Here is a 27,755-nt window from a genome sequence, read left to right as displayed (position 1 = left end):
TTTTGTTTGCTTTGGCGAAGAGATGTCTTCCATAGACACGGAGATCAGATTTCGGGATGCTCTTCAGTGTGCTGTCTAGTTGGGGGAGGTCCCAAGAGAGTTTAAAAACCTCACATTTTCTTGAATGAGTGCTGCATTAATAGGAATGTTTCTTGAACGAGCATCACTGAACCACATAAACTGCTTTTTCGACGTCTTCAAATGCAGCAGTTCACATACGTTTGCAACCCGAGATTTTTCTTCTTTTTTTTGCTCGGTCTTTCAAGAAAGTTGACAGCGTGGATGGCGAAATTCAATTCACTGTCAACGCCTTTTTCTGCAATCGAGCTGCAAAAATGTAAAAAAAGAAAAAATTCTAATATGAACTGTTAGCGTATTTACGTGTCTGCCGTTTCTATAGGAGGGTGACAATGAGTTAAACTCCAATGGATGTTTTTCAAATGTGGATGAGCAATAAGCAAAAGGTATCACTGAAAACTGCAGGAAACAAAAAAGGCAAAAAAAAACAGTATGAGGAAAGTTTGAAGAAAAAAAAAAATTTCAATGTCTCTGTTTGGGGATCGTTGTGCACAACTGAGCTGCAGCCACAGAACTAACTGCTCTGTGGATGATTCATTCAGGCATTTCAAGGTCTTTTGTGCACTTCGTTGTAATGAAAGTATCTGCTGAATCATGTCATATGGGAAACTGTCGGGACCATAAAAATACTTAGTTGTAATGAAAATTTAGTTGTAAAGATATTCGTTGTAATGGAATTTTACCTGTATATTGTGTAATTAAATGCAAAGCCTTACAAGGTAAGAAGTTACACTAACCCTTGCACCCACTAGATGAATTTAAATAGAAAACTATGATCTGAAAATGCTAGCATAAATTATATTTTTAAGTTGGTAGGGTTCTTTAAGCTAATAAATGAAACAGTAAAAACAATTTTGTAACCTTGCTTTATGCAAACAAATTCTGAACAAGGTTAAAAATGAAGTAAATATGTTGAAATAAACAAAAATAAAATTGTCAGAAACACATGCATAACAAAGGATTTTCTCCAAAGCATTATGTCACAGTTTCATATTTCTTTTGGTGATACAAGTGCATATTTTTACCAGAGTATAATGAAGGAGTAACATCAAATGGTAAAAATGTAATTTATTTGTACATAGTTGTGCCATTAAGTTCAGCATATGATCTCTGTCCTGGATAATCACCAATAAATGGTTTTGTATTGCTACTATAAATGTAGGTGTTTTTTTTTTAAATGAATAGGCATGTATGATGTTATCCTTTTACATTATTTAGTATTTTGTATGGTACACATATAGTATTCTTCATTTTTAATTTAATTTGCATTCATTTAAAAAATATAGTCGGTGCATGGTAATAAACAAGACAGCAAATAAGCAAATTTTGTAAAGCAGGACTGTTTATATTTTTGGGTGATATGGAATTTTTGTTACTTGAAATTAAATTATCTAACATGATAACATATATACCCATTATTTTCTTTTAAATTCTTCTTTGTTTAGGCTCGGCCTCTCACCCGATATCTTCCTGTCAGGAAGGATGATTTTGATCTCCGAAGCCATATAGAATCTGCAGGCCACAACATTGACATCTGCTACCATGTGTCACTCACAGAGAAGACATGTCGGGGGTTTCTTATAAAAATGGGTGGAAAAATTAAAACATGGAAGAAGAGATGGTTTGTCTTTGACCGAAACAGACGGACAGTGTCATATTATGCAGGTGACTGTCATCCAAATACTTCCTTACTTTTTTATACGGTTAGATTTTAAGTTTTAGATGTTTTATTCTTGCAATAATAATGGAGTAAGACTTGGGTGTTTTTTGATTAAATGTGAATAAAACAGGTTTAAGATTTTAAATATATTATAAAGGTCTTCAGGTATTAGTATATATTATGTATTATTTTTATTATTTATATGAGCTGTTTGTCACTGACACAAATAAGCTATATTCGGGAAAAGGAAGTTTACAATATTTATTGAAAGCAGGAGTTTTTACACAGGTATGCTGGGATAGGCACCAGGTTTCCTGTGACCCTGCTCATGATAAAGTGGGTTTAGGAAGTGGGTGGATTGATATGTTAATTTTGAGTAAGATCATCTATGAAAATTTTGCCTGATTGAATCAGTTTAATTTTGTTTGCCTTTTTGGGTCAAAGAGATCTTTTAGATTTTGGTTTGCAGGGTTGCAGGGAGGTGATGGTTGAGCTGTTTTTACCGGGAATATTAGTGACAAAGACTACTCAACTTGCTGGTACACCAACAATGAATATTAGCTCACATGATCTTGGCATGATAGTTGGATTGAAAGACAGTCAAACTGGATGAAAGCATAAACTTTTTGACCGCTATATATTTGAGGGTGGGTACATCAGTGTTAATCCACAGTTTTGAAAATAACACAAGCAGTTGTCAGTTGAGCAAAGTCAATAAATACAAATTATTTAGAGTCCTGTCATTTATTATACTGTATGGTGAATTTCAATGTCTTGATAGCCATGCAGTCTTCCTTGATGGCCGTGCCTGTGGTTAGTACATTATTTTTAAACTGACAACTGATCATATAGTCTTGGGTACAAGATTTAAACTCCGCTCATCAATTGTAAGAGATTCTTCAGCAACACCTGAAGCAATAGTTTTTCACCCCTTCATCAAAATGGAATTTCTCATGAAGAAAGTTGTCACATCCCTCCTGTACAATTAAAGACACTTGTAGAATCCCTATCAAGATACATTGAAGCTTTTGCTGGTTTTGTGGTGTTGTAATGGCCATTTCTTGTATTTTGTTTGTTTTGATATTGTTGTATTCAGACTGCTTTTGTGGTTTTCTTGGATTACTGTTGCTTTGTGAGGATCAGCCTTTTATTGATTTCCATAAAAAGTAAATGAATTTCAGTAAATTCAAGAGACTTTCAGGTAAATGATTGCTGAATTAGGTTTATTGTCCTATGAACAGAGAACAGTGAAATTCTTATATTCGGTCCCACATATTAGGAGTGCAAGCTGTTGTTAGTAGAGCTCTACCAATATGACAGAGTGTCAGGAAGATACTGAATGAAACATATTGCATGTTCTGTCATAAACCAAACTCTACATACAAGCTGTAATTAATTATGCACAGAACAACTATAAAGTTCTTTTGTAAAGCACAGGCTAAATGTCTAAGATTAACAAAATCAAACCCTGTTGGTCACTATTTACTTACAAAAATCTGGTAAAAGCTGCAGATTTTCATGCAATTTCAATTTGTTATTTAGGTAATAATGCATGCCTTTATCATATTGGACACCTTAAATCACCATTAACGTTAGGTTAATATCTGTCAGACAACATTTTGCAGTTAAGTGTCTGAGTATGGGAAATGTGCTATACAATTTAAGTTTAGTAGTATTATTTTCAAACATGCCACAGCATAAACAAGTCAGATTATTTTATTTTAACCAGTAAAATATTTCACCAAGTTTGAAGTTCTCTCACTGGGCCCATTATACTCCAAAAATTATCTTTAAAGTAACTGGATGAGAAAACTGATGACCTCAGGAGGCAAACTTTTGCTAACATTATGAGGCATTTGAAGTGCGGCTTGCAATTCCCCCATGGAGTTTGCGTTTCTTGTAACAATCACTGCTTACATGTGCCACCTTGTGGAAGAATGATGTATTTATTATTTAGTTGCTGGACCTGTATATGGTTTTTAGTTTGCAGTATACATTAATTGCCAGATGCCTTGGATCACTGATGTCTGTGCAAGAATATTTGGCAGTGGCCTATGTTTGGTTTATGGAGAGAATATCATAAGTAAAACGGTGTCTGTGATGGTTTTAAGTTTCTAGTGCTGTGGCCCAGATGTCTGGATTTTGGCTTGAATTTGTAACAAATACTGCATCTGTTCATTTATTTATTTATTTAGGCCCTAACTGTTGAAAATAGGAAGGCCATTGATATTTTAACAGTGTTCATGATTTCTGAATGTCATCTATATACATTTATGTATTTAAAATGTGTTCTAAGTGGTGGTGGATAAAGAGTATGTAATTTACTCTACTTGTCTGCTATAGATGGAAGGCACATTTTCTTATTTTTCAAGTCCACCTGAGAAAATATTTAAGTTGGCATGAGCCCTTGCTTTTCTTTTTTTTTTTTTTGCAAAATCGTTTGTGGGATTTTTATTTATTTTGTGCTGTGGGCGAGAAAAGGCTTCCTCTGCATCACTCTCTCGCATACAGCATCTCCTTGTGTAAAGTGCGGCGAATGGTTGAACGATGCACAATGACTCCATCTGCTGCAAGATGATGTTGTAGATCTTTGGTGCTGGTCTGTGGGTTGACTCTGACTGTTCTCACCATTCGTAAGCTTCTGTCTATCTGAAATCTTTCTTGGTCTGCCACTTGAGCCTTAACTTGAACTGAGCCTGTGGTCTTCCATTTCCTCAATATGTTCCTAACTGTGGAAACAGACAGCTTAAATCTCTGGGACAGCTTTCTGTATCCTTCCCTAAACCATGATGGTGAACAATCTTTGTCTTCAGGTCATTTGAGAGTTGTTTTGTGACCCCCATGTTGCTACTCTTCAGAGAAAATTAAAGGAGGAGGAAACTTACAATTGACCCCTTAAATACTCTTTCTCATTATAGGATTCACCTGTGTATGTAGGTCAGGGGTCACTGAGCTTACCAAGCCAATTTGAGTTCCAATAATTAGTTCTAAAAGTTTTGGAATCAATAAAATGACAATGGTGCCCAAATTTATGCACCTGCCTGATTTTGTTTGAACAATTATTGCACACTTTCTGTAAATCCAATAAACTTCATTTCACTTCTCAAATATCACTGTGTGTGTCTCCTATATGATATATTTAACTGACATTTTTTATCGTAACAACCAACGATTTATACAGGAAAATAATGACTATTAACAAGGTTGCCCAAACTTTTGCATCCCACTGTATAGTGCTTTCTTTAACTTGCGCCCAGGCGTTTGCAATCATTTCAATAGCTTCTTTTGCGTTAATTTTAATCTCCTCCTGCCTACAAGTTATGCTGATGAGAATTTTTCTCATCATTTCCTTGCGATAATACACTTTCAGGGTGCGAATGATGCCCAAATCCAATGGCTAAAGCACTGCTGTGCAGTTGGATGGGAGGAATTCAACGCAAACATTATCTAAATGTGGAAGCATGTTGTGGGTAGCACAGTTATCAATCAGGAGCCGAATCATCGTTTTCTTCATATTGTGAGGTTTCTGAACTCTTGAGACCCCCCCCCAGCACACACGCACACACGCACACACACACACACGCTGAAATGTGTCCCGAAGTGCGATTGCAGCATCTGTGGAAGATTGTTTGTCTGTTGCTGGGGCAGGGCAATAACAGGCTCATAGCGCTGCAGTAAAGCAACACAAAAGCAAATTATTAAAGATCGGGGTTGCGCAATAAGTCCCTGTCTTGCACCCCAAAACACGAGGCGGAGTCTCAGTACTTGAGCAAAACCAGCTTTATTCAGCTTGAAATAGGAACGGCACACTTATTTATTGTAGTGTGATCTGCCACTCTGCTATACACAGACACAGCAGTCAGGCTGCATCACCCATCGATATCTTTTTGTTTGCTTTGGCGAAGAGATGTCTTCCATAGACACGGAGATCAGATTTCGGGATGCTCTTCAGTGTGCTGTCTAGTTGGGGGAGGTCCCAAGAGAGTTTAAAAACCTCACATTTTCTTGAATGAGTGCTGCATTAATAGGAATGTTTCTTGAACGAGCATCACTGAACCACATAAACTGCTTTTTCGACGTCTTCAAATGCAGCAGTTCACATACGTTTGCAACCCGAGATTTTTCTTCTTTTTTTTGCTCGGTCTTTCAAGAAAGTTGACAGCGTGGATGGCGAAATTCCGAATTCACTGTCAACGTCTTTTTTCTGCAATCGAGAGCTGCAAAAATGTAAAAAAAGAAAAAATTCTAATATGAACTGTTAGCGTATTTACGTGTCTGCCGTTTCTATAGGAGGGTGACAATGAGTTAAACTCCAATGGATGTTTTTCAAATGTGGATGAGCAATAAGCAAAAGGTATCACTGAAAACTGCAGGAAACAAAAAAGGCAACAAAAAAACAGTATGAGGAAAGTTTGAAGAAAAAAAAAAATTTCAATGTCTCTGTTTGGGGATCGTTGTGCACAACTGAGCTGCAGCCACAGAACTAACTGCTCTGTGGATGATTCATTCAGGCATTTCAAGGTCTTTTGTGCACTTCGTTGTAATGAAAGTATCTGCTGAATCATGTCATATGGGAAACTGTCGGGACCATAAAAATACTTCGTTGTAATGAAAATTTAGTTGTAAAGATATTCGTTGTAATGGAATTTTACCTGTATATTGTGTAATTAAATGCAAAGCCTTACAAGGTAAGAAGTTACACTAACCCTTGCACCCACTAGATGAATTTAAATAGAAAACTATGATCTGAAAATGCTAGCATAAATTATATTTTTAAGTTGGTAGGGTTCTTTAAGCTAATAAATGAAACAGTAAAAACAATTTTGTAACCTTGCTTTATGCAAACAAATTCTGAACAAGGTTAAAAATGAAGTAAATATGTTGAAATAAACAAAAATAAAATTGTCAGAAACACATGCATAACAAAGGATTTTCTCCAAAGCATTATGTCACAGTTTCATATTTCTTTTGGTGATACAAGTGCATATTTTTACCAGAGTATAATGAAGGAGTAACATCAAATGGTAAAAATGTAATTTATTTGTACATAGTTGTGCCATTAAGTTCAGCATATGATCTCTGTCCTGGATAATCACCAATAAATGGTTTTGTATTGCTACTATAAATGTAGGTGTTTTTTTAAATGAATAGGCATGTATGATGTTATCCTTTTACATTATTTAGTATTTTGTATGGTACACATATAGTATTCTTCATTTTTAATTTAATTTGCATTCATTTAAAAAATATAGTCGGTGCATGGTAATAAACAAGACAGCAAATAAGCAAATTTTGTAAAGCAGGACTGTTTATATTTTTGGGTGATATGGAATTTTTGTTACTTGAAATTAAATTATCTAACATGATAACATATATACCCATTATTTTCTTTTAAATTCTTCTTTGTTTAGGCTCGGCCTCTCACCCGATATCTTCCTGTCAGGAAGGATGATTTTGATCTCCGAAGCCATATAGAATCTGCAGGCCACAACATTGACATCTGCTACCATGTGTCACTCACAGAGAAGACATGTCGGGGGTTTCTTATAAAAATGGGTGGAAAAATTAAAACATGGAAGAAGAGATGGTTTGTCTTTGACCGAAACAGACGGACAGTGTCATATTATGCAGGTGACTGTCATCCAAATACTTCCTTACTTTTTTATACGGTTAGATTTTAAGTTTTAGATGTTTTATTCTTGCAATAATAATGGAGTAAGACTTGGGTGTTTTTTGATTAAATGTGAATAAAACAGGTTTAAGATTTTAAATATATTATAAAGGTCTTCAGGTATTAGTATATATTATGTATTATTTTTATTATTTATATGAGCTGTTTGTCACTGACACAAATAAGCTATATTCGGGAAAAGGAAGTTTACAATATTTATTGAAAGCAGGAGTTTTTACACAGGTATGCTGGGATAGGCACCAGGTTTCCTGTGACCCTGCTCATGATAAAGTGGGTTTAGGAAGTGGGTGGATTGATATGTTAATTTTGAGTAAGATCATCTATGAAAATTTTGCCTGATTGAATCAGTTTAATTTTGTTTGCCTTTTTGGGTCAAAGAGATCTTTTAGATTTTGGTTTGCAGGGTTGCAGGGAGGTGATGGTTGAGCTGTTTTTACCGGGAATATTAGTGACAAAGACTACTCAACTTGCTGGTACACCAACAATGAATATTAGCTCACATGATCTTGGCATGATAGTTGGATTGAAAGACAGTCAAACTGGATGAAAGCATAAACTTTTTGACCGCTATATATTTGAGGGTGGGTACATCAGTGTTAATCCACAGTTTTGAAAATAACACAAGCAGTTGTCAGTTGAGCAAAGTCAATAAATACAAATTATTTAGAGTCCTGTCATTTATTATACTGTATGGTGAATTTCAATGTCTTGATAGCCATGCAGTCTTCCTTGATGGCCGTGCCTGTGGTTAGTACATTATTTTTAAACTGACAACTGATCATATAGTCTTGGGTACAAGATTTAAACTCCGCTCATCAATTGTAAGAGATTCTTCAGCAACACCTGAAGCAATAGTTTTTCACCCCTTCATCAAAATGGAATTTCTCATGAAGAAAGTTGTCACATCCCTCCTGTACAATTAAAGACACTTGTAGAATCCCTATCAAGATACATTGAAGCTTTTGCTGGTTTTGTGGTGTTGTAATGGCCATTTCTTGTATTTTGTTTGTTTTGATATTGTTGTATTCAGACTGCTTTTGTGGTTTTCTTGGATTACTGTTGCTTTGTGAGGATCAGCCTTTTATTGATTTCTATAAAAAGTAAATGAATTTCAGTAAATTCAAGAGACTTTCAGGTAAATGATTGCTGAATTAGGTTTATTGTCCTATGAACAGAGAACAGTGAAATTCTTATATTCGGTCCCACATATTAGGAGTGCAAGCTGTTGTTAGTAGAGCTCTACCAATATGACAGAGTGTCAGGAAGATACTGAATGAAACATATTGCATGTTCTGTCATAAACCAAACTCTACATACAAGCTGTAATTAATTATGCACAGAACAACTATAAAGTTCTTTTGTAAAGCACAGGCTAAATGTCTAAGATTAACAAAATCAAACCCTGTTGGTCACTATTTACTTACAAAAATCTGGTAAAAGCTGCAGATTTTCATGCAATTTCAATTTGTTATTTAGGTAATAATGCATGCCTTTATCATATTGGACACCTTAAATCACCATTAACGTTAGGTTAATATCTGTCAGACAACATTTTGCAGTTAAGTGTCTGAGTATGGGAAATGTGCTATACAATTTAAGTTTAGTAGTATTATTTTCAAACATGCCACAGCATAAACAAGTCAGATTATTTTATTTTAACCAGTAAAATATTTCACCAAGTTTGAATTTCTCTCACTGGGCCCATTATACTCCAAAAATTATCTTTAAAGTAACTGGATGAGAAAACTGATGACCTCAGGAGGCAAACTTTTGCTAACATTATGAGGCATTTGAAGTGCGGCTTGCAATTCCCCCATGGAGTTTGCGTTTCTTGTAACAATCACTGCTTACATGTGCCACCTTGTGGAAGAATGATGTATTTATTATTTAGTTGCTGGACCTGTATATGGTTTTTAGTTTGCAGTATACATTAATTGCCAGATGCCTTGGATCACTGATGTCTGTGCAAGAATATTTGGCAGTGGCCTATGTTTGGTTTATGGAGAGAATATCATAAGTAAAACGGTGTCTGTGATGGTTTTAAGTTTCTAGTGCTGTGGCCCAGATGTCTGGATTTTGGCTTGAATTTGTAACAAATACTGCATCTGTTCATTTATTTATTTATTTAGGCCCTAACTGTTGAAAATAGGAAGGCCATTGATATTTTAACAGTGTTCATGATTTCTGAATGTCATCTATATACATTTATGTATTTAAAATGTGTTCTAAGTGGTGGTGGATAAAGAGTATGTAATTTACTCTACTTGTCTGCTATAGATGGAAGGCACATTTTCTTATTTTTCAAGTCCACCTGAGAAAATATTTAAGTTGGCATGAGCCCTTGCTTTTCTTTTTTTTTTTTTTGCAAAATCGTTTGTGGGATTTTTATTTATTTATTTGTGCAGCCAATGAGTAGGCCCCGTCTGTTCCAAAAGAATGTATTTTTTAAGCTCATGATCACTCCTCCTTCCTCCTGAAATGCTGCCTTTGCCTTTTGTAAAGCAAAGGATTTTACTTTTTAACTATGTCTGGAACTTGAGAATTCTTTAGTCTCCTGGTCACATTTTATGTTATATTTTAGGTGAAACAGTTTCTTTGTCTTAAGTATATAAGTTAATTCTGTAATCTGTTGTAAAGTATTTTATAAATAATTAGTTTTACACTTTTGATTCTACTAATCATTGTCCTTACCTTAGTCAAACTATTGAAAATTAATTTTTTAATTTCTTAAGGTATTAAAATGTTGTTGGTGCAAATTGGGCTATTTTGCAAAGGCCATCCTTTTTTGAATCAGATTTTTATTAACAGAATGAAAAGGAGTACATCAAGATGAGATCTGGCTCATGCACCTCACAGAAAAGCACACAGCAAATAGAAGTGTAGGAAGAAGAAACCATATTACAGTGCAGTCCCAAAGTATTCCTTGGCTAGCTGTACAACTTGAAACCAATTTTAGATAGAAGAGGTGGAAGAGCAATCGATTCAGAAAACAGAGAGCTCAAAATGGACACAGTTATAGAATGTAGACTTCCAGATCTGAAGGATTAGCAAGCCAAGGAACTTTCCAGCAGGAAACTAACAGTAACTTTGCTGCATTGGTAACAGCCCTAAGAATCCTCTGGAAGATGAGGGAAAGGGAAAGGGAATGTGGGAAAAGAGTAGAAAGGCCTGCGAGGAGGAGGAGGGCTTGAGGGGGGCAGGGGAATGAGGCAGGAAAGAATCATGGAGAAGGATTTGACCACATAGTTTCAGATGGCTGCAGCAGCAGAAGGACTATTCCAGAGTATGTGGAGGAATGTGCTAGGGAGGTGAAAGGAGCAGAAATGACACAGAGGCCCTGGTTCTAAAATCGTGAGGTGGCATCTATGTAGTTTGAGCAAAATGTATGACCAATTTTATATTGAGTGGGTTGATGTTTGGTCTGCTTTTGCATGAAAACACAGGCACACAATTTTAATGTTATTTAGGTAATAAATATGTTTATAGCAAGCTAATTAAGAGGTAAATCTTAGGCAACATTGAAACTAAGCAGAAATGGATACGATACATTTATTTTCTTTAATTGTTAAAGTGAATTGTAAGGTATATTTAGTGTGCCTCAAGTATTAATTTACAGCAGTCAATTAGAACCTTCACACTAGGAATAAACAAAAACAGGTAGAGCAATTTTTTTCTGCTGCCAGAGTGGGCAAGCATAAATCTTTTATGCTTTCTTTTTTCAATGAAATACCAGAAAAATCTCTTTTACAGGATGGTTTACATTGTAGTGACTGCTTGTCACACCCCAAGGTCCTCCAACAATAAGAGAGGCAGAAAAAACAGTGCTTATACAAAAAGTTGTGCTTTTATTGTGCAATAAATAGTTGAAAATAGTTTAAAGTTTTTAAATTCAGTATAAAATTGCAGTAATAAATGTTATTAAAAAGATAACACAATGCCCTTTCAAAACTTGCACAGTAAATACATTTATAAAAATACGTTACATCAGTTTAATTTTGCACATATCCACAGTCAAAAGTGTAAAACAACGAAGAATCTTCCAAAAAGAAAATTAATTCTTTAAGAGCTCTAGGCAAATCACCAGCCCTGAACACTAACCTTAGCAGCTTACTCCCTTTTATAACTATTCAGAGAATGCAATTGAACGTTTTGTGTCCCACAGCAAACTGGCTCCAAGTTGCTCCTTTCACTCACTTTCTTTTTGAACGTGCCTCCATCCTGGAGCTCCAAGTATTTGGAGCTAACTTACTTGACTGTACTTGCCATTATTTGAGTCAGATAACCCACCCATGGCCCTAATCTTAACCATAGTGTAAAAGGGGAGAGCTCTGGAGGTCTACTGCTAGACTCTACTGGTGCCCATTGGAGTCAGCTTCACATACTTGGAGTTTCAAAGTGGAGGCTCTGGGCTGCAGAGATATATACTTGTCTTGAACTGCTCCATCCTCAAGCATGCTCTCACCTTTTAACAGGCTTCTGTGCTCATTGGCACCCCTTCACTTGCCATAAATGATGCCATTTCCTCACTTAAACACCTTTTCAGTGCTTGGAGCCCATCCGCAGTCTGTCTGCAGTCCCCACATGAAGACTACGTCTCAGACCACCTAAGAGCTCAGTGCAGGGTCCCGCAACTGATGATAGCCCCATACTCACAGGCAACACCACCATGTAAAAAGAAAAAGAGCAATTCTCTAAAATGGGCTGACTACAAGGTAAAGGTATAAGTGAAAATTTTGTAGGTGATGCATCCTGTCACCCTTCATATGTCATATTAAGAAATGTAAAAATGTTTAATTATTTTTTTAAATGTGTTACTTAGGGTTGGCTTGGAATTTTTTTCATGTTGTGCTTTCAAGCAGAACAGAGATAACAATATTTCTGGTATAACAGGTGTTTATGGCGGCCAATACCAGACCACTGCAAACATTTTCAAAAAAATCAATAAAAACATCTCATGTTGCTTGTGTTGCGTGATCCTCATGTTGCTATTGCTGGTAGAACTGAACACTAGGCCAGAAATAACCCTGTATGAGCTGCTAGACTGTCACTGGGTGCATTCGCACACTAACTTCTGTTTATCCTGCGTCACTAGTTAATCCTACCTGTATCTAATTGTCACGTGAAAGGATTCCAGAGTACCATTGGAAAAGAAAACATGAAAAGAAAGGGGAGAATTTGGAGTGTCTATACATGCCAAAGCAATAAGAACTACCCTCTGCTAAACATGGAAACCATTACAAGTACTGCAACAGTTACTCCAGGTCTTTCCCAAATTGCCTCTAGTCAGCGTTCATTTAGCATATTATTTCAGTTCTTTAAAACAATGTATTGGTTATCTGGGATAATTGATTTGGAAATAATTTAAGCAAAATGTTGGAAACTCCTGAGTAACTTAAACATGCCTTTTTATTTCAGATAAGCACGAAGCCAAGTTGAAAGGAGTCATTTATTTTCAGGCCATCGAAGAAGTCTATTATGACCATTTAAAGAATGCACATAAGGTAAATGGCTTTCAACCCAAAAAACATACAGTATCATTAAACAGCCAAGCCATTATGGCACATTAACACAGGATAAGCAATATAAAGAATATATTGGTGTAAAGGTGTATTTCCCAAACAGGGAGAGACGAACAAAGGGAGACAAAGTAACAATATAGATATTGGCACATGATGTTTTTCGAGTAAAATATTGTAGAAGTAAATAAGTACACAGGTAAAAAAAAAAGAAATATTTTATATGAGTAGTGGCTTTTTTAGCATGTCAACATTTGATACAGTACTTGAATATATTTAGAGATTTTTTAGGTATGGGAGTTTAAAGTTAGGGTAGTTTTATTCCCAAATCTTGGCTCCATTGAGTGGTGTCATGTTACATGTTGATTAGCACATACAAATACTTTGTACATGTGACTTTGGCCCTATAAACAATTAAAAAACACAAGCTGCCCAAAAAAACACAAGCTGCCCAATGGACCTGACTGTTAAAGACCTTTATCCACTGTAGTGGTTTTCTGTCTTTCCCATCTTCAGCGCTGTAGTGCTCAGGTAGAACCTCTCCCCTTCATACCTTCAGCTCTCTACAAATCTGAATTTCCTTCAGTCTGCCTCCTTCCCAATAGACCTGTTGCTCCAACTTTCCTTTCAACCTCAAACTTATTGAACATTTTTCATGGAGTGGCCTTTCAAAACCCAGTCAGCAATTATGTTTGGTCCAGGTTATGACCACACTTTCCAGGTTGGTTGTATTCTGTAGAACACCAGGACCTTTAGCTCACAGTGTCCCCTAGAGAAAACATGCTTCTGAGTCTGTTTGGTTTTTTTTAAGGGACCAGGCTTGGAACTGTACAGTAGGATCTCTTCGGTCTTAGGCATGGTAAGGCATTACTGCTGCCTGTTACTGAGCTTACTTGAACTCCCACCATTTTCTTCTCAATGTTTGCCTCAGTTTGTCGCCCTTAAGACTATATTTTTCCAGGTTTACTTATCCAGAGACAGGGTATAATGTGTCTTGGCAGTTTAACTGCTCTTGGACATTAAGTTCTATATGATTTCCAATGTATGTTTCATTTTCTTTTTTCCTTTTAAAAGCTCATTGAAACAGGAATGAAAGTTAAAAATGAACAATGACCACTTAATGTACCAGTGTTCACAATATTTTGTTTCAAGGATAATTTGGTGTGCAGTTGTATATGGTAATGGTTACACTTACCATATATACTCGAATATAAGCCGAGTTTTTCAGCACCCAAAATGTGCTGAAAATCGTCACCCTCGGCTTATATTCGAGTCAGGTCCTGCTGCCCCCGCCAACCCGACAGAAAGCTGGAGTGTACTGTACAGTTACAGTGGAACCTCAGTTCACGAATGTCTCTGAACACGTACACATTGGGTTACGACCAAAAAGTTTGGCAAACTTTTGCATCTGTTTACAGCCACACACTCGGTATACAAACAAGCCAGTTTCCCTTTCGGTTTGTGCTCGCCGATGATTTTTGCACATGTTCAGTCTCTCCCTGTGCAGCAAGAGAGAGAGCGACACACACGAGAGAGCGAGAGAGAGAGGGCTGGTCACATAAGGCTGAGAAGGCAGATAAAGAATGCACCGGGCTTGTTTTTAAAGAGACAGATTCAAGCATTGTTTTAACCTTGTTGTATTTAATGAAGACTTTTTTTCTATTGGATTTTAACCTCCACTTCTGTTTACAGTGATCGGTTCTTAGTGTGCATTGTTGCAGTGTTACTTTTCTTGGTGGTTTATTAAATTACGGATTTTTCAAATGTTCGTTTTTTTCCCTGTGCTTAAAACTCATAAAAAAAAAAAAGTGTTTTTAGCAAACTGTTCATAGCACTATAGCGCAAACTCATGCAGTGTTAGTTTTCTCAGTTGTTCAAGGTTTTCTCAGTGTTATTCAATGTTTTTACATTTAGTTTACTATTACACTGTGCATTCTATGGTATAATTAACTATATTTGTGCTTAAAAATCTTTTAAAAAAAATATATTTACATACAGTTCATACGGTCTGGAACAGATTAATTGTATTTATATACAATCCTATTGGGGAAATTACTTTGGGTCACGACCAAATCGGGTTACGACCAGAGTTTTGGAACGAATTACGGTCGTGACCCAAGGTTCCACTGTACACTGGTCTGGTCTGCGGGCGGTAGAAGAGTTGCTGCGGGCTCTGTGTGGTGCTGTGCAGCCTCTGTGAGACTCATTCCGGGCTGTGTGCTCAATTAATGAGCTGATGCCTCAATTAATGTATGGTAATTTTATTGGTATTTATTTTGATTATTGACACTTACCAATAGCTGCTGCATTTCCCACCACAGGCTTATACTCGAGTCAATAAGTTTTTTCAGTTTTTGTAGGTAAAATTAGGTACCTTAGCTTATATTAAGGTCAGCTTACACTCGAGTATATACAGTAAGTTGGTATTGCTTAAATAGACAAAATGCCAACACTGGTCTGATTTTGGCAAACAGAATGAGAATAAAGGCAAGGTGTTCTGCATTTAATGTGTCATGATAATTTCTGTTTTAGTTATATACACTTAAATTCTGAATTGATAAAATTGAAATTAGAGAGATACATAATTACATTTTAACTACCCAAAAAAGGGATAACAATTTTTGGTATTCAAAATAAAGCTATCAAAAATACATTTTTGGTAAAAACATTAGAACACTTGTGACAAGAACAGGCCATTCACTCCAACAAACTCTCATCTTTAAGTCACCTAAAATAACATCAGGTCAAGATGTGAATGTCCCTAAAGTCCTTATCTTAACCACACTAATTGGTAGATTATTCCATGTTCCTGTGGTTCTTTCCAAGAAGAATATTTTCTAACAATTGTGTGAAACAAACACAAACAACAAGTAGAACAAACAAGTTTCCAGTCATGTCCCCATGTTATTGTTGAAGCTGGCCAAAATGTAAATTGAAATGAAAATGAAAGAAAACACTGTAGAAGTCAATGGGAAGACTCCTGTAGTCTTTACCTTATGACTAGTCAGTTATATTTTAGATATGTAAAATGTAATTTTTAACTTCTCATAATGTAAAAGTTAATCTAAGTTATTAAATGGTAAAACTGACAGCAAAATAAGTAACACTGCATTAAAACTATCAAAATGGAATGTTAAGCATTTGAACCTCATATTATTTAAGATCCCATGCAGCCATACTGTACAACGGGGGTACAACCCCAGAATCGTTTAACAGCATTGGAATAGGGTGTACTGTAGTTATCAAATAATGATGCTAGGCATTGTCTGGTCTGGTTAATCAATTTGCCTAGTAGCATCATGCAGAGTTGATTGAGTGTGTATTTCTGTTGTTCTACAATTGTGTTCAGCGTTTTTCTTTTAATCTTTTCTTTTCTCCAAGCCATCACAGCATATTGTTTAGAGACAAGTGATCATATTTTTCAACATTGACAGACTTGTTCATAAAAAGCCCATGAAGACTGTTAATTAGTGACATTACGTTAAACTACTGAGGCGTCTGTCTACAGGAAAGCATCAGAACATAAAAATATGTCCACAACATTGTGACAGTGCACCTTCACACATTGCATTGCCCATCAGAGATGCTGACCAAAAACACTGTGGAAGTTGCTTCGCAACCCGCCCCATTTGATTAGCCAGATCTTACTCGCTGTGGGTTCTTTTCATTCCCAAAATTAAATTGACTGAAAAGATGAAGATTTGCTACTGTAGCACATGTAAGATAATAAATGCTCATGCCTTTATAGAATCATATAAATAACATTTATTACAGACAACAGGTAAATACAATACGACTCGTCAAGGCTTCCATTAGACCGTGAATACAAATGAATTGGGTAATGCACAACAAAACCCACAAACCTCCTAAAAATGAGTGAAATGATAAACAGAAAAAAACAAAATCTATAAACAAACAGTGCAGCAACAACACATAGCAAATCAATCTAACAATACAATATTGTGAAAAGAGCAAAGAAAAATGTGACAAGCCCCATTGTATCACATAAAAGTGAACATTTGAGGCACAGATTTCACTTTCTTATTGCCACACCCAGTTGGCCATTGCTCTCCTCCCATACCTGGCTTGTGACTGTTTGTAGGCCAATTTATACAGGTGGGTAAATTAGTCTCTTAAAGAGACAACACCCACATTATTCACAAACCACATATAATATTTAGGCCATCCATATTTATCAATCTTATACTACCTTGGAAAGAATTCAGCAAAAAACATTGCCTGATGTTAAAAAAAAAAAAAGAAAAAAAGAAGTATTACATCACAAGCGGAGTATTTTGAAGGTTACTAAAAGGGAATTACTGTAAGTTTTATAATATATTTTTTTTTACAATAAAAATTAAAGGAATTTCATGTGCATCTTTAAGATACTAAAAATTAGGTTAGCACTTAGGCCTTTCAAATGTGTATAATTTGAAAAGCCAAACTTGTTCCAGTAAAATCAGTCTCATTTTTTCTGTGTGTAGAGTCCCAAGCACCATCCCAACATCAGAGATACAAAACATGTCATTGTGCTACTACAGGACAGATGGATTAAGTTACTTGCTCAGAGTCACATTAATGCACAAGATGGTTTTGATCTTGTAACCACCTTTTTCCACTTATAGCTGTTTATGTCAAATGTAATTTAATGTTATTTGTTTTGAAATGCATCATGATAAGTTTTAAACCATCAACTTTCCCTTTCTCTTCTTCAGAGTCCTAACCCATCACTTACATTCAGTGTCAAGACTCATGACAGAGTGTACTACATGGTAGCTCCATCTCCAGAGGCGATGAGGATCTGGATGGATGTCATTGTGACTGGAGCAGAGGGATACACTCAGTTCATGGTGTGAATTGCCATTTGGAAAACTTGTGTCTTTATTGACTATACATTCTAATTACAGTACATGGGCGTGACCTAGTTTACGACATGTATATTAACTTGATCACGAAAACAGTGTGGCCAAGGGTAAGGTTTATTATATGCTTCATTTGTGAAAAGCTGTATTCAGTTTATATAACAAAGTGTCTAATTTGGTAGAAGCATTTTTATGACTGGCTGGTATTCCAGCATAAACAATTTAGATGATTCTTCTATGTAATTTACATTTAAATTAAGTTTTAACAGACTTCAGCATGATATACCAAATATGAAGATGCTGTATTTTTACATAAAATTCTTTAGTACCTTGTATCTTTTTATTTGCAGTAATGTACCCAGTATAATTCTGTGACAACTCAGGAACATACAGGTATAGTGTTCTGCCTAAATGTGCCTTAAAGTACCTTTTTAAAGCTAATTAATTAGTAATATTTTCAGAGATATCATCAGAGTTTTTTCTTCTTCTCCACATCCCCTCTCGAGGTTTAGAAACCTGATCCTATATACGAGCCAAAGTTTTTTAGTAGGGTGTGTAGATTAACATGCATTAGGATACAAGGCTGGGAAGCTGTGTGCAGTGGGTGCTATACACAATACGGTACGTAAAAGACATGTACTGTTCATTTAGGATGTCCACATACTGCACCGGTCATAAATGTACGGAGACATTTTTAGCATTGCACAGAGTGGATGTTTTGATGTTGGGCAAGTGGAGAACTGCTCTTTAGCTTTCTATACTGTATTATATTCTATTTTTTTTATCAAGCAGTGTTGTTGGATGATGTTACAACTTATTTGTCAGAAGCCTCTTTTGAATTGTTTTATATTGTGACTGTAAAAAAATGTGCCGAATGCAATAAAACCACGTTATCTGTGGCATTTATTACAGTGGTGAGACAAACCTGTATATGCTTTTTAAATGATTAAACCTTTTGTACTATATGTTTGGCTCCCTATGCTGAAAAAGGTGGAGTCTGCTTTTATGGGAAAAAATAGCCTAATGTTTATATGTTTGTATATATGAAAAGGCGTTCTTTCATCCACAATAGACTTTTCCATCAGCATTTTATATTTATGGTATGAAACTGCATGTTTTTTGCAACACCCATATAAAAATTTAAAATGCACAACGTTGATGTGAATTTGCTTCCAAGTCATGTATGCCACTAGATCCTTTTACACTTCATCAAATAAGCATCTGAATTGTCAAAACAATTCAGTTTTTATACAGTGCCAGTATATTCGAGAACTGTCTTTATTTTTGCGTATGTGTGTTTTATTTGTTATCCTTTCCTTACTGCAATTTGTCTGCCTAAATACAAACTTGAATGTAACACTATACACACTATGACGTGTGAAAAAGGTGAAATTTAAAGTTCTTTAGTCTTCAAATGGTTACTCATGTATATTTTCCATTTTTCTTAATTTTGCTCGCTATGATATTTATGTTTATTGTGCATGCATTTTATTTTTGAAAATATATGCAATATATTATATATATAAATAAATACATTTTACAAATGGCTGTCTTGTGTTTCATAATTTCTTCTCAAACATTCTTGCTTGGAAGTATTTTCTGTTGTGTATAATGTCTTATTTAGTGAACATCTACACACCAAGCAATCATTTTGTAAGGTAGGATTATCCACTCTCGCATAATACACCCCTTTTGCTACCATAATATCCTGAAATCTTTGAGACTTGAATTTAAGATTTTGATGGTAACATTCTTTGAAGGTGTAGGTCCATGCTCACTTAATCACACCATGCAGTTGGTTTTTCAGCCCTACATTCAAATTTTTAGCCTCCTGTTGGCCCTCATCCCACAGAGGGTCTTTTGGATTGAGATCTAGGGAGTGGAGTAAAGTGAAGGGACTGTAAAGATCTTTGAACCAACTTGAAATGAAGCATTCTTTGTGACAGTGGTGCATTATCCTGCTGAAAGTATCCATTTGAAAAAGTGTAACCTGTGGCCATAAAGAAATGCGGTCTGGAATAATGAATACGTTATGCTGTTACGTACTCATATAGTATTTAGAGGCTTAATGTGTGCCTAACACAATTTCACTATATGATCCTATATTGAGGAAAAACAGTGGGTGGATACATGGAGTTTATACCAAAATCTGTTCCTATTATCTGTATGTTACAGCAGAAGACAAGATTCATCAGAGAAAGCAAAACTAAGCCAAAATTCTTCATTTCCATTCCTTTTCTGAAGACCTCACTTCCGTCCAATACCGATGACATAATTTCATTTTCTGTATAAAACAGCCTGATTGTCATACTCATTTGTCTTTTGTTATTTTGCAGAAAAGACTGGTTTCAGTCACTAGCAAAATACCCGTGCTTCGCATCGGCGAAGTACTGCCTTAAAATTTTTATTAAGAAGAAAATTAAACCTTTTTAAACTGAGGGAAAATATACCAATAATTATTTGTTAAGGATCTCTTTGTATGCCACATTGTCAGTTCGGCCCTCCGGTTGTAATATGACCAAGCTGTGCGCTGAGCTTACTCTTGAGCATGCAACGTACAGTTGGCCATGTGAACAGTAATCTTGTCTCAAATCTCACAGCTTGGATTGCTGCTGTCATAATCGGTTTGAGTTTCATGGTTTGTTTCAATTACGACAGTATTTGCAGGACTTGTTGTGTTGAAGTGACATTCGGGATCTGTCAAGCGTTGTAAGTATACAACCGGTTTCATCGATAACTTCACATCCAGCTTTTGAGAGTTTAAACATTCATAAACATCAAAGTGTCCACTACTGAAATCGTCACCTGTGAATCTAAGATGTTTAAGAGGCATTGGCGGTTGTTGAAAGGTGTAAAATATTTGGCCATTTCGGCACACTTGAAAGCGACAACCGAACAATTCAGCGGCAGCCATCAACTCACATGCAGAACCATAGGTGAAGGGCTTAAGCATTTCACTCTTATAGTGCTCCTGTGTAGTATAATTATCTCCTGTACCATCATCACTCCACACCTTGAACCTGTCCCAGTCATTCAATACATAAGACACAATGTTCCTCCGGATATCAAGAGTGAGCCTGATCTGGCCGTGCAATATGTAACAAAGAGAATGGAAAAGGTAGGTGCCATCTCCGGGCATGGAAACCACTCGGTAAGTGACAGTTCTTTGATCGATGGTGATCACCTCGATAGACATGTTAATGGGGGTATGGTTGGAACTATAAAGGAAATGGGTACCTGAACAATGTAAACTAAGTCTAAAATACCTACACAATAGCTATAATCGTAATAAATGAACAATAAAACAGCGGAGAAGCCGTGGATTAAATAAAAAGGCTGTAGTTATCAGCAGGGAGAATTGAATCAAGGGGCGAAGCAAGGAAGGGAATGTAGAGACCGGAGCGACGGATGGCCTTATATAGGCAGGCAGCCAACAACGTGGGAGGCGTTGGGATGGGGGACTGAAAGCCGCCTGACACGGTAACTGAGGTACAGGCTATGGACGTATATATGTACATAAGTAGGATTCAGCGTTGGGAACCCGAGTACCAAATTTCTTGAAGATGGGCCCATAAGTAACAAAGACTGTTGAAAAGTTCAATATGGTGGCCGACAGTGGCGTCATACCACCGAAAAAAGTACGTACATTGGTTTCGGTTAGCGCAGGGAAGCCGCCTACCAAATTTTGTGAAGATGGGGCCATAAATAAGAAAGTTCAACATGGCGGACGTTGTCGACCGTTATGACCGTTACGTGTAGAATTTCAAAATGAAACCTGCTTAACTTTTGTCAGTAAGCTGTAAGGAATAAGCCTGCCAAATTTCAGCCTTCTACCTACATGGGAAGTTGGAAAATTAGTGATCAGTCAGTCAGTGCTTTGCCTTTTATTCGTATATATGTATATATACTGTATATATGCAGTAGAACCATGATTTAATGAGGTTTCGCATTATGTGAGGTGAACCTGTAAGTGTAATAAAGTATTTTAATTCATAAAAGCTTTGTCTTAAATACTGTACCAAAAGTGTAATTGCTGTAGTTTTGTATAGTTATCTTTGTTTTTATGTAACATTAAATTCACTACTGTATGAAAAGATGCTTAAATATAATACTGTACCATATAAATTGATTTATATTATACTAGCCATCCCGTGCGTCTCTGCCCGTGTAGTAGTAAATTAAACATCAATTTTAAGATGAAGTTTATGAGGTTCTACTTCAAAGACAAACTACGAGATTAGAGTGGAAATTTTAGATTAAAGCCACCAAATAGTATGTTTTTCCTTGCCTAAACTTCACTGAGCATGACCTAAATTTCACATTCACTTAAATTCGTTTGTTTTCCACATGCTTTTGCCATTGTCTTTGTAGAAAAACACTGAACGGTAGTGGCTATTTATATTGGTTTTGAATGAAGTCTTGAGAATGCTCCTGCCGTCTCTACACAGTAATAAAGTACCCATATTTTCCTTGGAAACCTGGATTCACCTTCCTGTCTCTTGTGCAATTCTGTGACCTCAGCTTGACAATTCTTGTGTATTTTTTTTTTTTAATTGCTTGTTAAAATGAAATACATGTATGCATACAGAATTAAAGTAAAATGTTAGATGTAACTTTTTTCCCCAGCTTAAACTGATGCCATTTCTCACGCTTTTCATTGCAAAGAAAACTTTCAGAAGCGCTGTGAAACTCAAACAGTGCAACAGACTTTCACTTTGTTTTGGTCTAACTACAAAGAGACAGTCTGTTGCAGGGTCCCGAGACTTGGTGAAACTGTAGGTATGGCATAAAGTATTTTTTTGTATTGCATTATTGTCTTTGGTGGCCATTATTGGTCGAAAAGAAAATTTGTTATACTGAAATTTACAAATTTACATTTCATTTAAACAAAATCTGTTAAACATGATCTTAGTTCAGTATTCACTATAACAGGAATCATATAAATTATTTATATATAATATGTATATACAGTATAAATAATATACTTATATAAAAAAATGGAAATCTGAACCAGTAGAAAAACTGTGTGTATTTGTGTGCTAGCAGCTACTATCATTTTCAAAGTAATCTCCTTACGCAGTTATGTATTTAGTTAGGTGGAACTCTATTTCTGGAATACCCTTGAGTTGATATCAGAAATGTCTGAAAATCTTCGTCCATTTTATTTTTGAGATGAGACAGAAATCAAAAGGGGCTATTCATAAGTCAGGTGAATAGGGTAGATGATCCACTTAGGTAATTGATTTCCAGGAAGTGGCAAATACTGAGTGAGTCATGGCTTGGAGTGTTGCCATGATGAATGATCCACTTCTGGTTGATTCACATCTTCTCACTTGTCAGGTTACTGAAGCTGCTTACTCTTGAATATGTTATACAGTAATCCCTCCCTGGCTTAGAAGCTACCCAATCAGAGCATGTATTACGTATTAACTAAAACTCCTCAATGATATACGATGTGCTTCCCGAGCGGAGGTTGATTGTTTGCTTTTCTCGGTCTCTCTCACTCTCTCTGACATTCTCTGCCTGGCGGAGGGGGTGTGGGCTGTTTGCACAGAGGCTGTTTGCCTAGAAGATACTGATGCTACTCTAAAAAAATGCTGAAAGACTACCTTCACATTGCTCCCTTCTTTGTGGCTGCTTTATCACAGTGCGCATACTTAAAAGCCCAACAGCACGTATTGATTTTTTGATTGTTTGCTTTTCTGTCGCAGGCGCGCTCTCTCTCTGACATTCTCTGCTTCTGACACGCATTCTTTGAAGATAAGATATGTTTGCATTCTTTTAATTGTGAGAAAGAACTGCCATCTCAGTCTTGTCATGATGGAGCACAGTTTAAACTTTTGACTAAAGGGTGTTATTTCATGTCTAGAGGGTGCTAATAATGTTAACAGTGTGGGAGAGTTTATAAGGGATTAAAATATATAAAATAACCATACACACATATGGTTTCTACTTCGCGGATTTTCATCTATCGCAGGGGGTTCTGGAATCGAGGAGGGATTACTGTATAGGTAAAGAATTTATTTTGAAACACAGTGGAGTGGAGGTGGGATATCCTTGTTCAAAGTAAGCAGACTTACATTTGAATGGAAACAATTTCAGAGGACAGGACAGGGGGTTCCCTTTCAAAATCTGTACATGTCCATTCTTCTTGTTTATAGTACATCTGCTGATTTCTTAGTCATCCCTTCAGTACATTTTGTATATTACATCAACCTTCTTCTGGTACATTCTTTATTTACTTGACCATCTCCATGTTTTTCCTAAACCAGTCCTTATATTTCAGTGTACATTTTGTTGTTCACTTAATCTTTATCACTTTTCTGACATTTATTAACCCTTTATGCTATTTCTTAAAGATGAATGCTGTGTAACCCTAAACTTATTCTTCCACAGGGTGGGAGGACTTGAAGGCAGCAAAAACCCTTGTGACGTGTGAGTCTTTGTCTTGCACCGCAAAACACGAGGCTGAGTATTAGTATTTTAGCAAAACCGGCTTTATTCAGCTTGAAACAGTAACAGCATGGTTATTTATTGCAACGGGAGCTACAACTCTACTACACACAGACACAGCAATCGGGCAGAGTCGGGTCACGTTAGTGGGCAAGTAATACTATTCCCTGCATTATAATGTGCCTTGCATCACCAATTGGTGACAGGCGTGTATAGCATGATCTCGAATGGCTCGTAGTTGTTTCGATGGCGCTCTGCTGCTGCACTGCGAACCTGGGGTTGCCTCGGCAACAGACAAGCAGCCCACCTCGTCCACAGACACACTTCGGTGTGCCATCCCTTTGGAGGGGTGTCCTAAAAGAGTTCAGAAGAAACCTCACATCTGAAACAGGAAAAACTGGGCTCACAAGCATCTCAGTGGCTTTATGTGACTTTACATGTGTATTTGTTGATAGGATCAAACAAAAAAAAGAGAGAAAATGAAACAAAAACACCTAAAAATAAAGTTCCCAAGTGGGTGCCTGATTTCTGTACACCAGTAGTGGCACCACTTGGGGGAAATGAAATGGGTGAGCACCAGCTTAGTGCAGGGATTCTCAAACCGGGAAACACAAAGAGTCTTCAGACTAAAGGCTTGCAATCCTCTAATAAGATATGTCTGTCAGATCAGATCAGATTCTTTAAGCATACTTCACATTGAACAACAGTTGCATATATCATCAGTAGAAATAATTTCAAATTGCACACAATCACAAGTCTTTATGCCATGGTTTGCCCAACTGTTTGCAAGCTGCAGTCCAGTCCAGTTGTCCAGTTGCTCTTCACCTGTTTGCTTGTGCATTTGTCTTTATGGTTTGTTTTTTTTGTTTAAAACATGGTGAAAAAACCCCCAAAGAATCTGATAGCATAGTCTTCTGTTCTATCCTTTTTTGTCAAACTCAATCCAAGTCTATTGACGATCCTTTACCGCCTTCCACTTCTGAAATATAATATGCAGTCCAGTCATTAAGCACAAGTAGCCATTTTTCAACTCTTTTGGTAACTGTCAATTACAAAATACAGACGTGGAAAATCGCTCCCTGTTTTCACTATTCAAAATCATCAATAGACAGCGTCAGAAGGCTTACTGATACAAGCATGCATTAGTTATCAAAAACTAACAATTTTATGTACAAAAGCTATTCAAGTAAATTGCAGGACATTTTTTTGTTTAATTACTAATTGAGTGTTAGGGGCTGATTTTGTTCCTGGCTATTTGCAAAAAGGTGTTCTTTTTTTCTCTTAGTGCAGTACTTGTGTATTACTTTAAAGAAGATATCAATAATTATTAAACAGCTATTGCTGTCATTACCAAGTAACACGTGTAAGCGTAACGTAGTGTCCTTTTCAAGGAAACAAGTTCATTTCTTATTGCGTTGCCCAATTATCTTGTTGTGGGTGTGTTAAAATAAGAAGAAAACAAAGGTCAGAAATGCAGTCATGTTACAAATTTTGATTAAATTTCCATCCATCCATTTTCCAACCCACTGAATCCGAATAGGGTCACGGGGGTCTGCTGGAGCCAATCCCAGCCAACACAGGGCACAAGGCAGGAACCAATCCCAGGCAGGGTGCCAACCCACCGCAGGACACACACAAACACACCCACACTAGGGCCAATTTAGAATCGCCAATCCACCTAACCTGCATGTCTTTGGATTGTGGGAGGAAACCGGAGTGCCCGGAGGAAACCCACACAGACACGGGAGAACATGCAAACTCCACGCAGGGAGGACCCGGGAAGTGAACCCGGGTCTCCTAACTGCGAGGCAGCAGCGCTACCACTGCGCCACCGTGCCGCCCTTGATTAAATTTCTACATTTTTATTTCTTAGAAATGGCACAGCCTCACAACCATCCAGATTTAGCATTAGCAGAGAAGAAGCTAATATTAGTATTAGCTTGGCCAGGTCTGAGGGGGCCATCTAATGTGGTCATTCAAGTGGAGGTGCTTATGAGCAAGAGGCCATCATTCACATCTCTGATGATGATAAAGCTCAGGTCCTGCCCGATCATCGCCAGCAGAACCCTTACAGTTTCTGTTAGTAGGTAAAGGTTTTAATTGTTGATAGGAGCCATTTTGTCCTTTACCTATTTTTTTATTTTCTTGTTCTGCACTCTATTCAGATTTATACATTATCTTGCTTTTATACAGAGAGCTAAAAGGCATTATGCTTTGCCTTACTTGGGTTTGTTTTGGGCTGTAAGAATTTAATACTGCAGTGATTATAATTATTTTCCTAGAGAATAGAGGAATAAAGGTCAGTAGGAACAAGACAGAGTACATGTGTGTAAATGAGAGCGAGGTCAGTGGAATGGTGGGGATGTAAGGAGTAGAGTTGGTGAAGGTGGATGAGTTTAAATACTTGGGATCAACAGTACAGAGTAATGAGGATTGTGGAAGAGAAGTGAAAAAGAGAGTGCAGGCAGGGTGGAATGGGTGGAGAAGAGTGTCAGGAGTGATTTGTGACAGACGGGTATCAGGAAGAGTGAAAGGGACGGTCTACAGGACAGTAGTGAGACCAGCTACTGTATGTTATATGGGTTGGAGACGGTGGTACTGACCAGAAAGCAGGAGACACAACTGGAGGTGGCAGAGTTAAAAATGCTAAGATTTGCACTGGGTGTGACGAGGATGGATAGGATTAGAAATGAGGACATTAGATGGTCAGCTCAGGATGGGTGGCTTGGAGACAAAGTCAGAGAGGTGAGGTTGCGTTGGTTTGGACATGTGCAGAGGAGAGGTGCTGGGTATATTGGGAGAAGGATGTTAAGGGTAGAGCTGCCAGGGAAAAGGAAAAAAGGAAGGCCTAAGAGAAGGTTTATGGATGGGGTGAGAGAGGACATGCAGGTGATGGGTGTAACAGAACAAGAGGCAGAGGACAGAAAGATATGGAAGAAGATGATCCACTGTGGCGACCCCTAACGGGAGTAGCCAAAAGAAGAAGTGGCCCTGTTCCTTTTGGTGTATTTTGTTCATATTTTATTACCCTGGTTTACTACATAAATTTACAAGGGAAATGCACAGGTCTTATTAGATAGATAAATATTTTATTAATCCCAAGGGGAAATTCACATATTTAAAAAAAAACACTTACAGTATTGTGTTTGATTCTGTTTGTGTGCAAAGGCAACTGTATATAGATAAAGATTTTTTTTTTAAATCCGCAGACGTTAATTTTGCATCTGTTGAAAGAACTGCAAGATTAAGATTTATAAACGATTGTCAATTATAAATGATCACACAGATTTTAACACTTCTCGTGTAAGCTCGTTAGCTTTTAACACTGGCTGATTAAAAGGTGTGTAGTAAATTGCCTTGACTTTGGCTGTGTGAATGGGGCACCAGAAGCGCAGAAATTCAAGGGCGCACCAGAGACACCGACATGGAACTGTGGCTCTGCAAGTAGATATTGCTGGGACTACGCAAATATAGTAAGCGGATGGATGGAAGTT

General features: G+C 36.9%; 1 protein-coding gene across 1 annotated transcript in view; it reads left to right on the top strand.

Annotated features, from left to right (window-relative positions):
* Window positions 1-19,299, top strand: part of phldb2b (pleckstrin homology-like domain, family B, member 2b) — a 299,785-nt gene extending 280,486 nt beyond the window's left edge. Inside the window, exons 20-22 of the mRNA XM_039745516.1 lie at window positions 1,524-1,743; window positions 12,846-12,931; window positions 17,662-19,299. Coding sequence (XP_039601450.1) covers window positions 1,524-1,743; window positions 12,846-12,931; window positions 17,662-17,802 — 447 coding nt within the window. The 3' untranslated portion in view covers window positions 17,803-19,299. The remainder of the gene's footprint in view (window positions 1-1,523; window positions 1,744-12,845; window positions 12,932-17,661) is intronic.
* Window positions 19,300-27,755: the final 8,456 nt, after the last annotated feature.

The sequence above is a fragment of the Polypterus senegalus genome, chromosome 2, assembly GCF_016835505.1.
Source record: "Polypterus senegalus isolate Bchr_013 chromosome 2, ASM1683550v1, whole genome shotgun sequence".
Classification (NCBI taxonomy): domain Eukaryota; kingdom Metazoa; phylum Chordata; class Cladistia; order Polypteriformes; family Polypteridae; genus Polypterus; species Polypterus senegalus.
The sequence above is the reverse complement of the archived record's forward strand: the minus strand, read 5'-3'. Positions and strand labels throughout refer to the sequence as shown.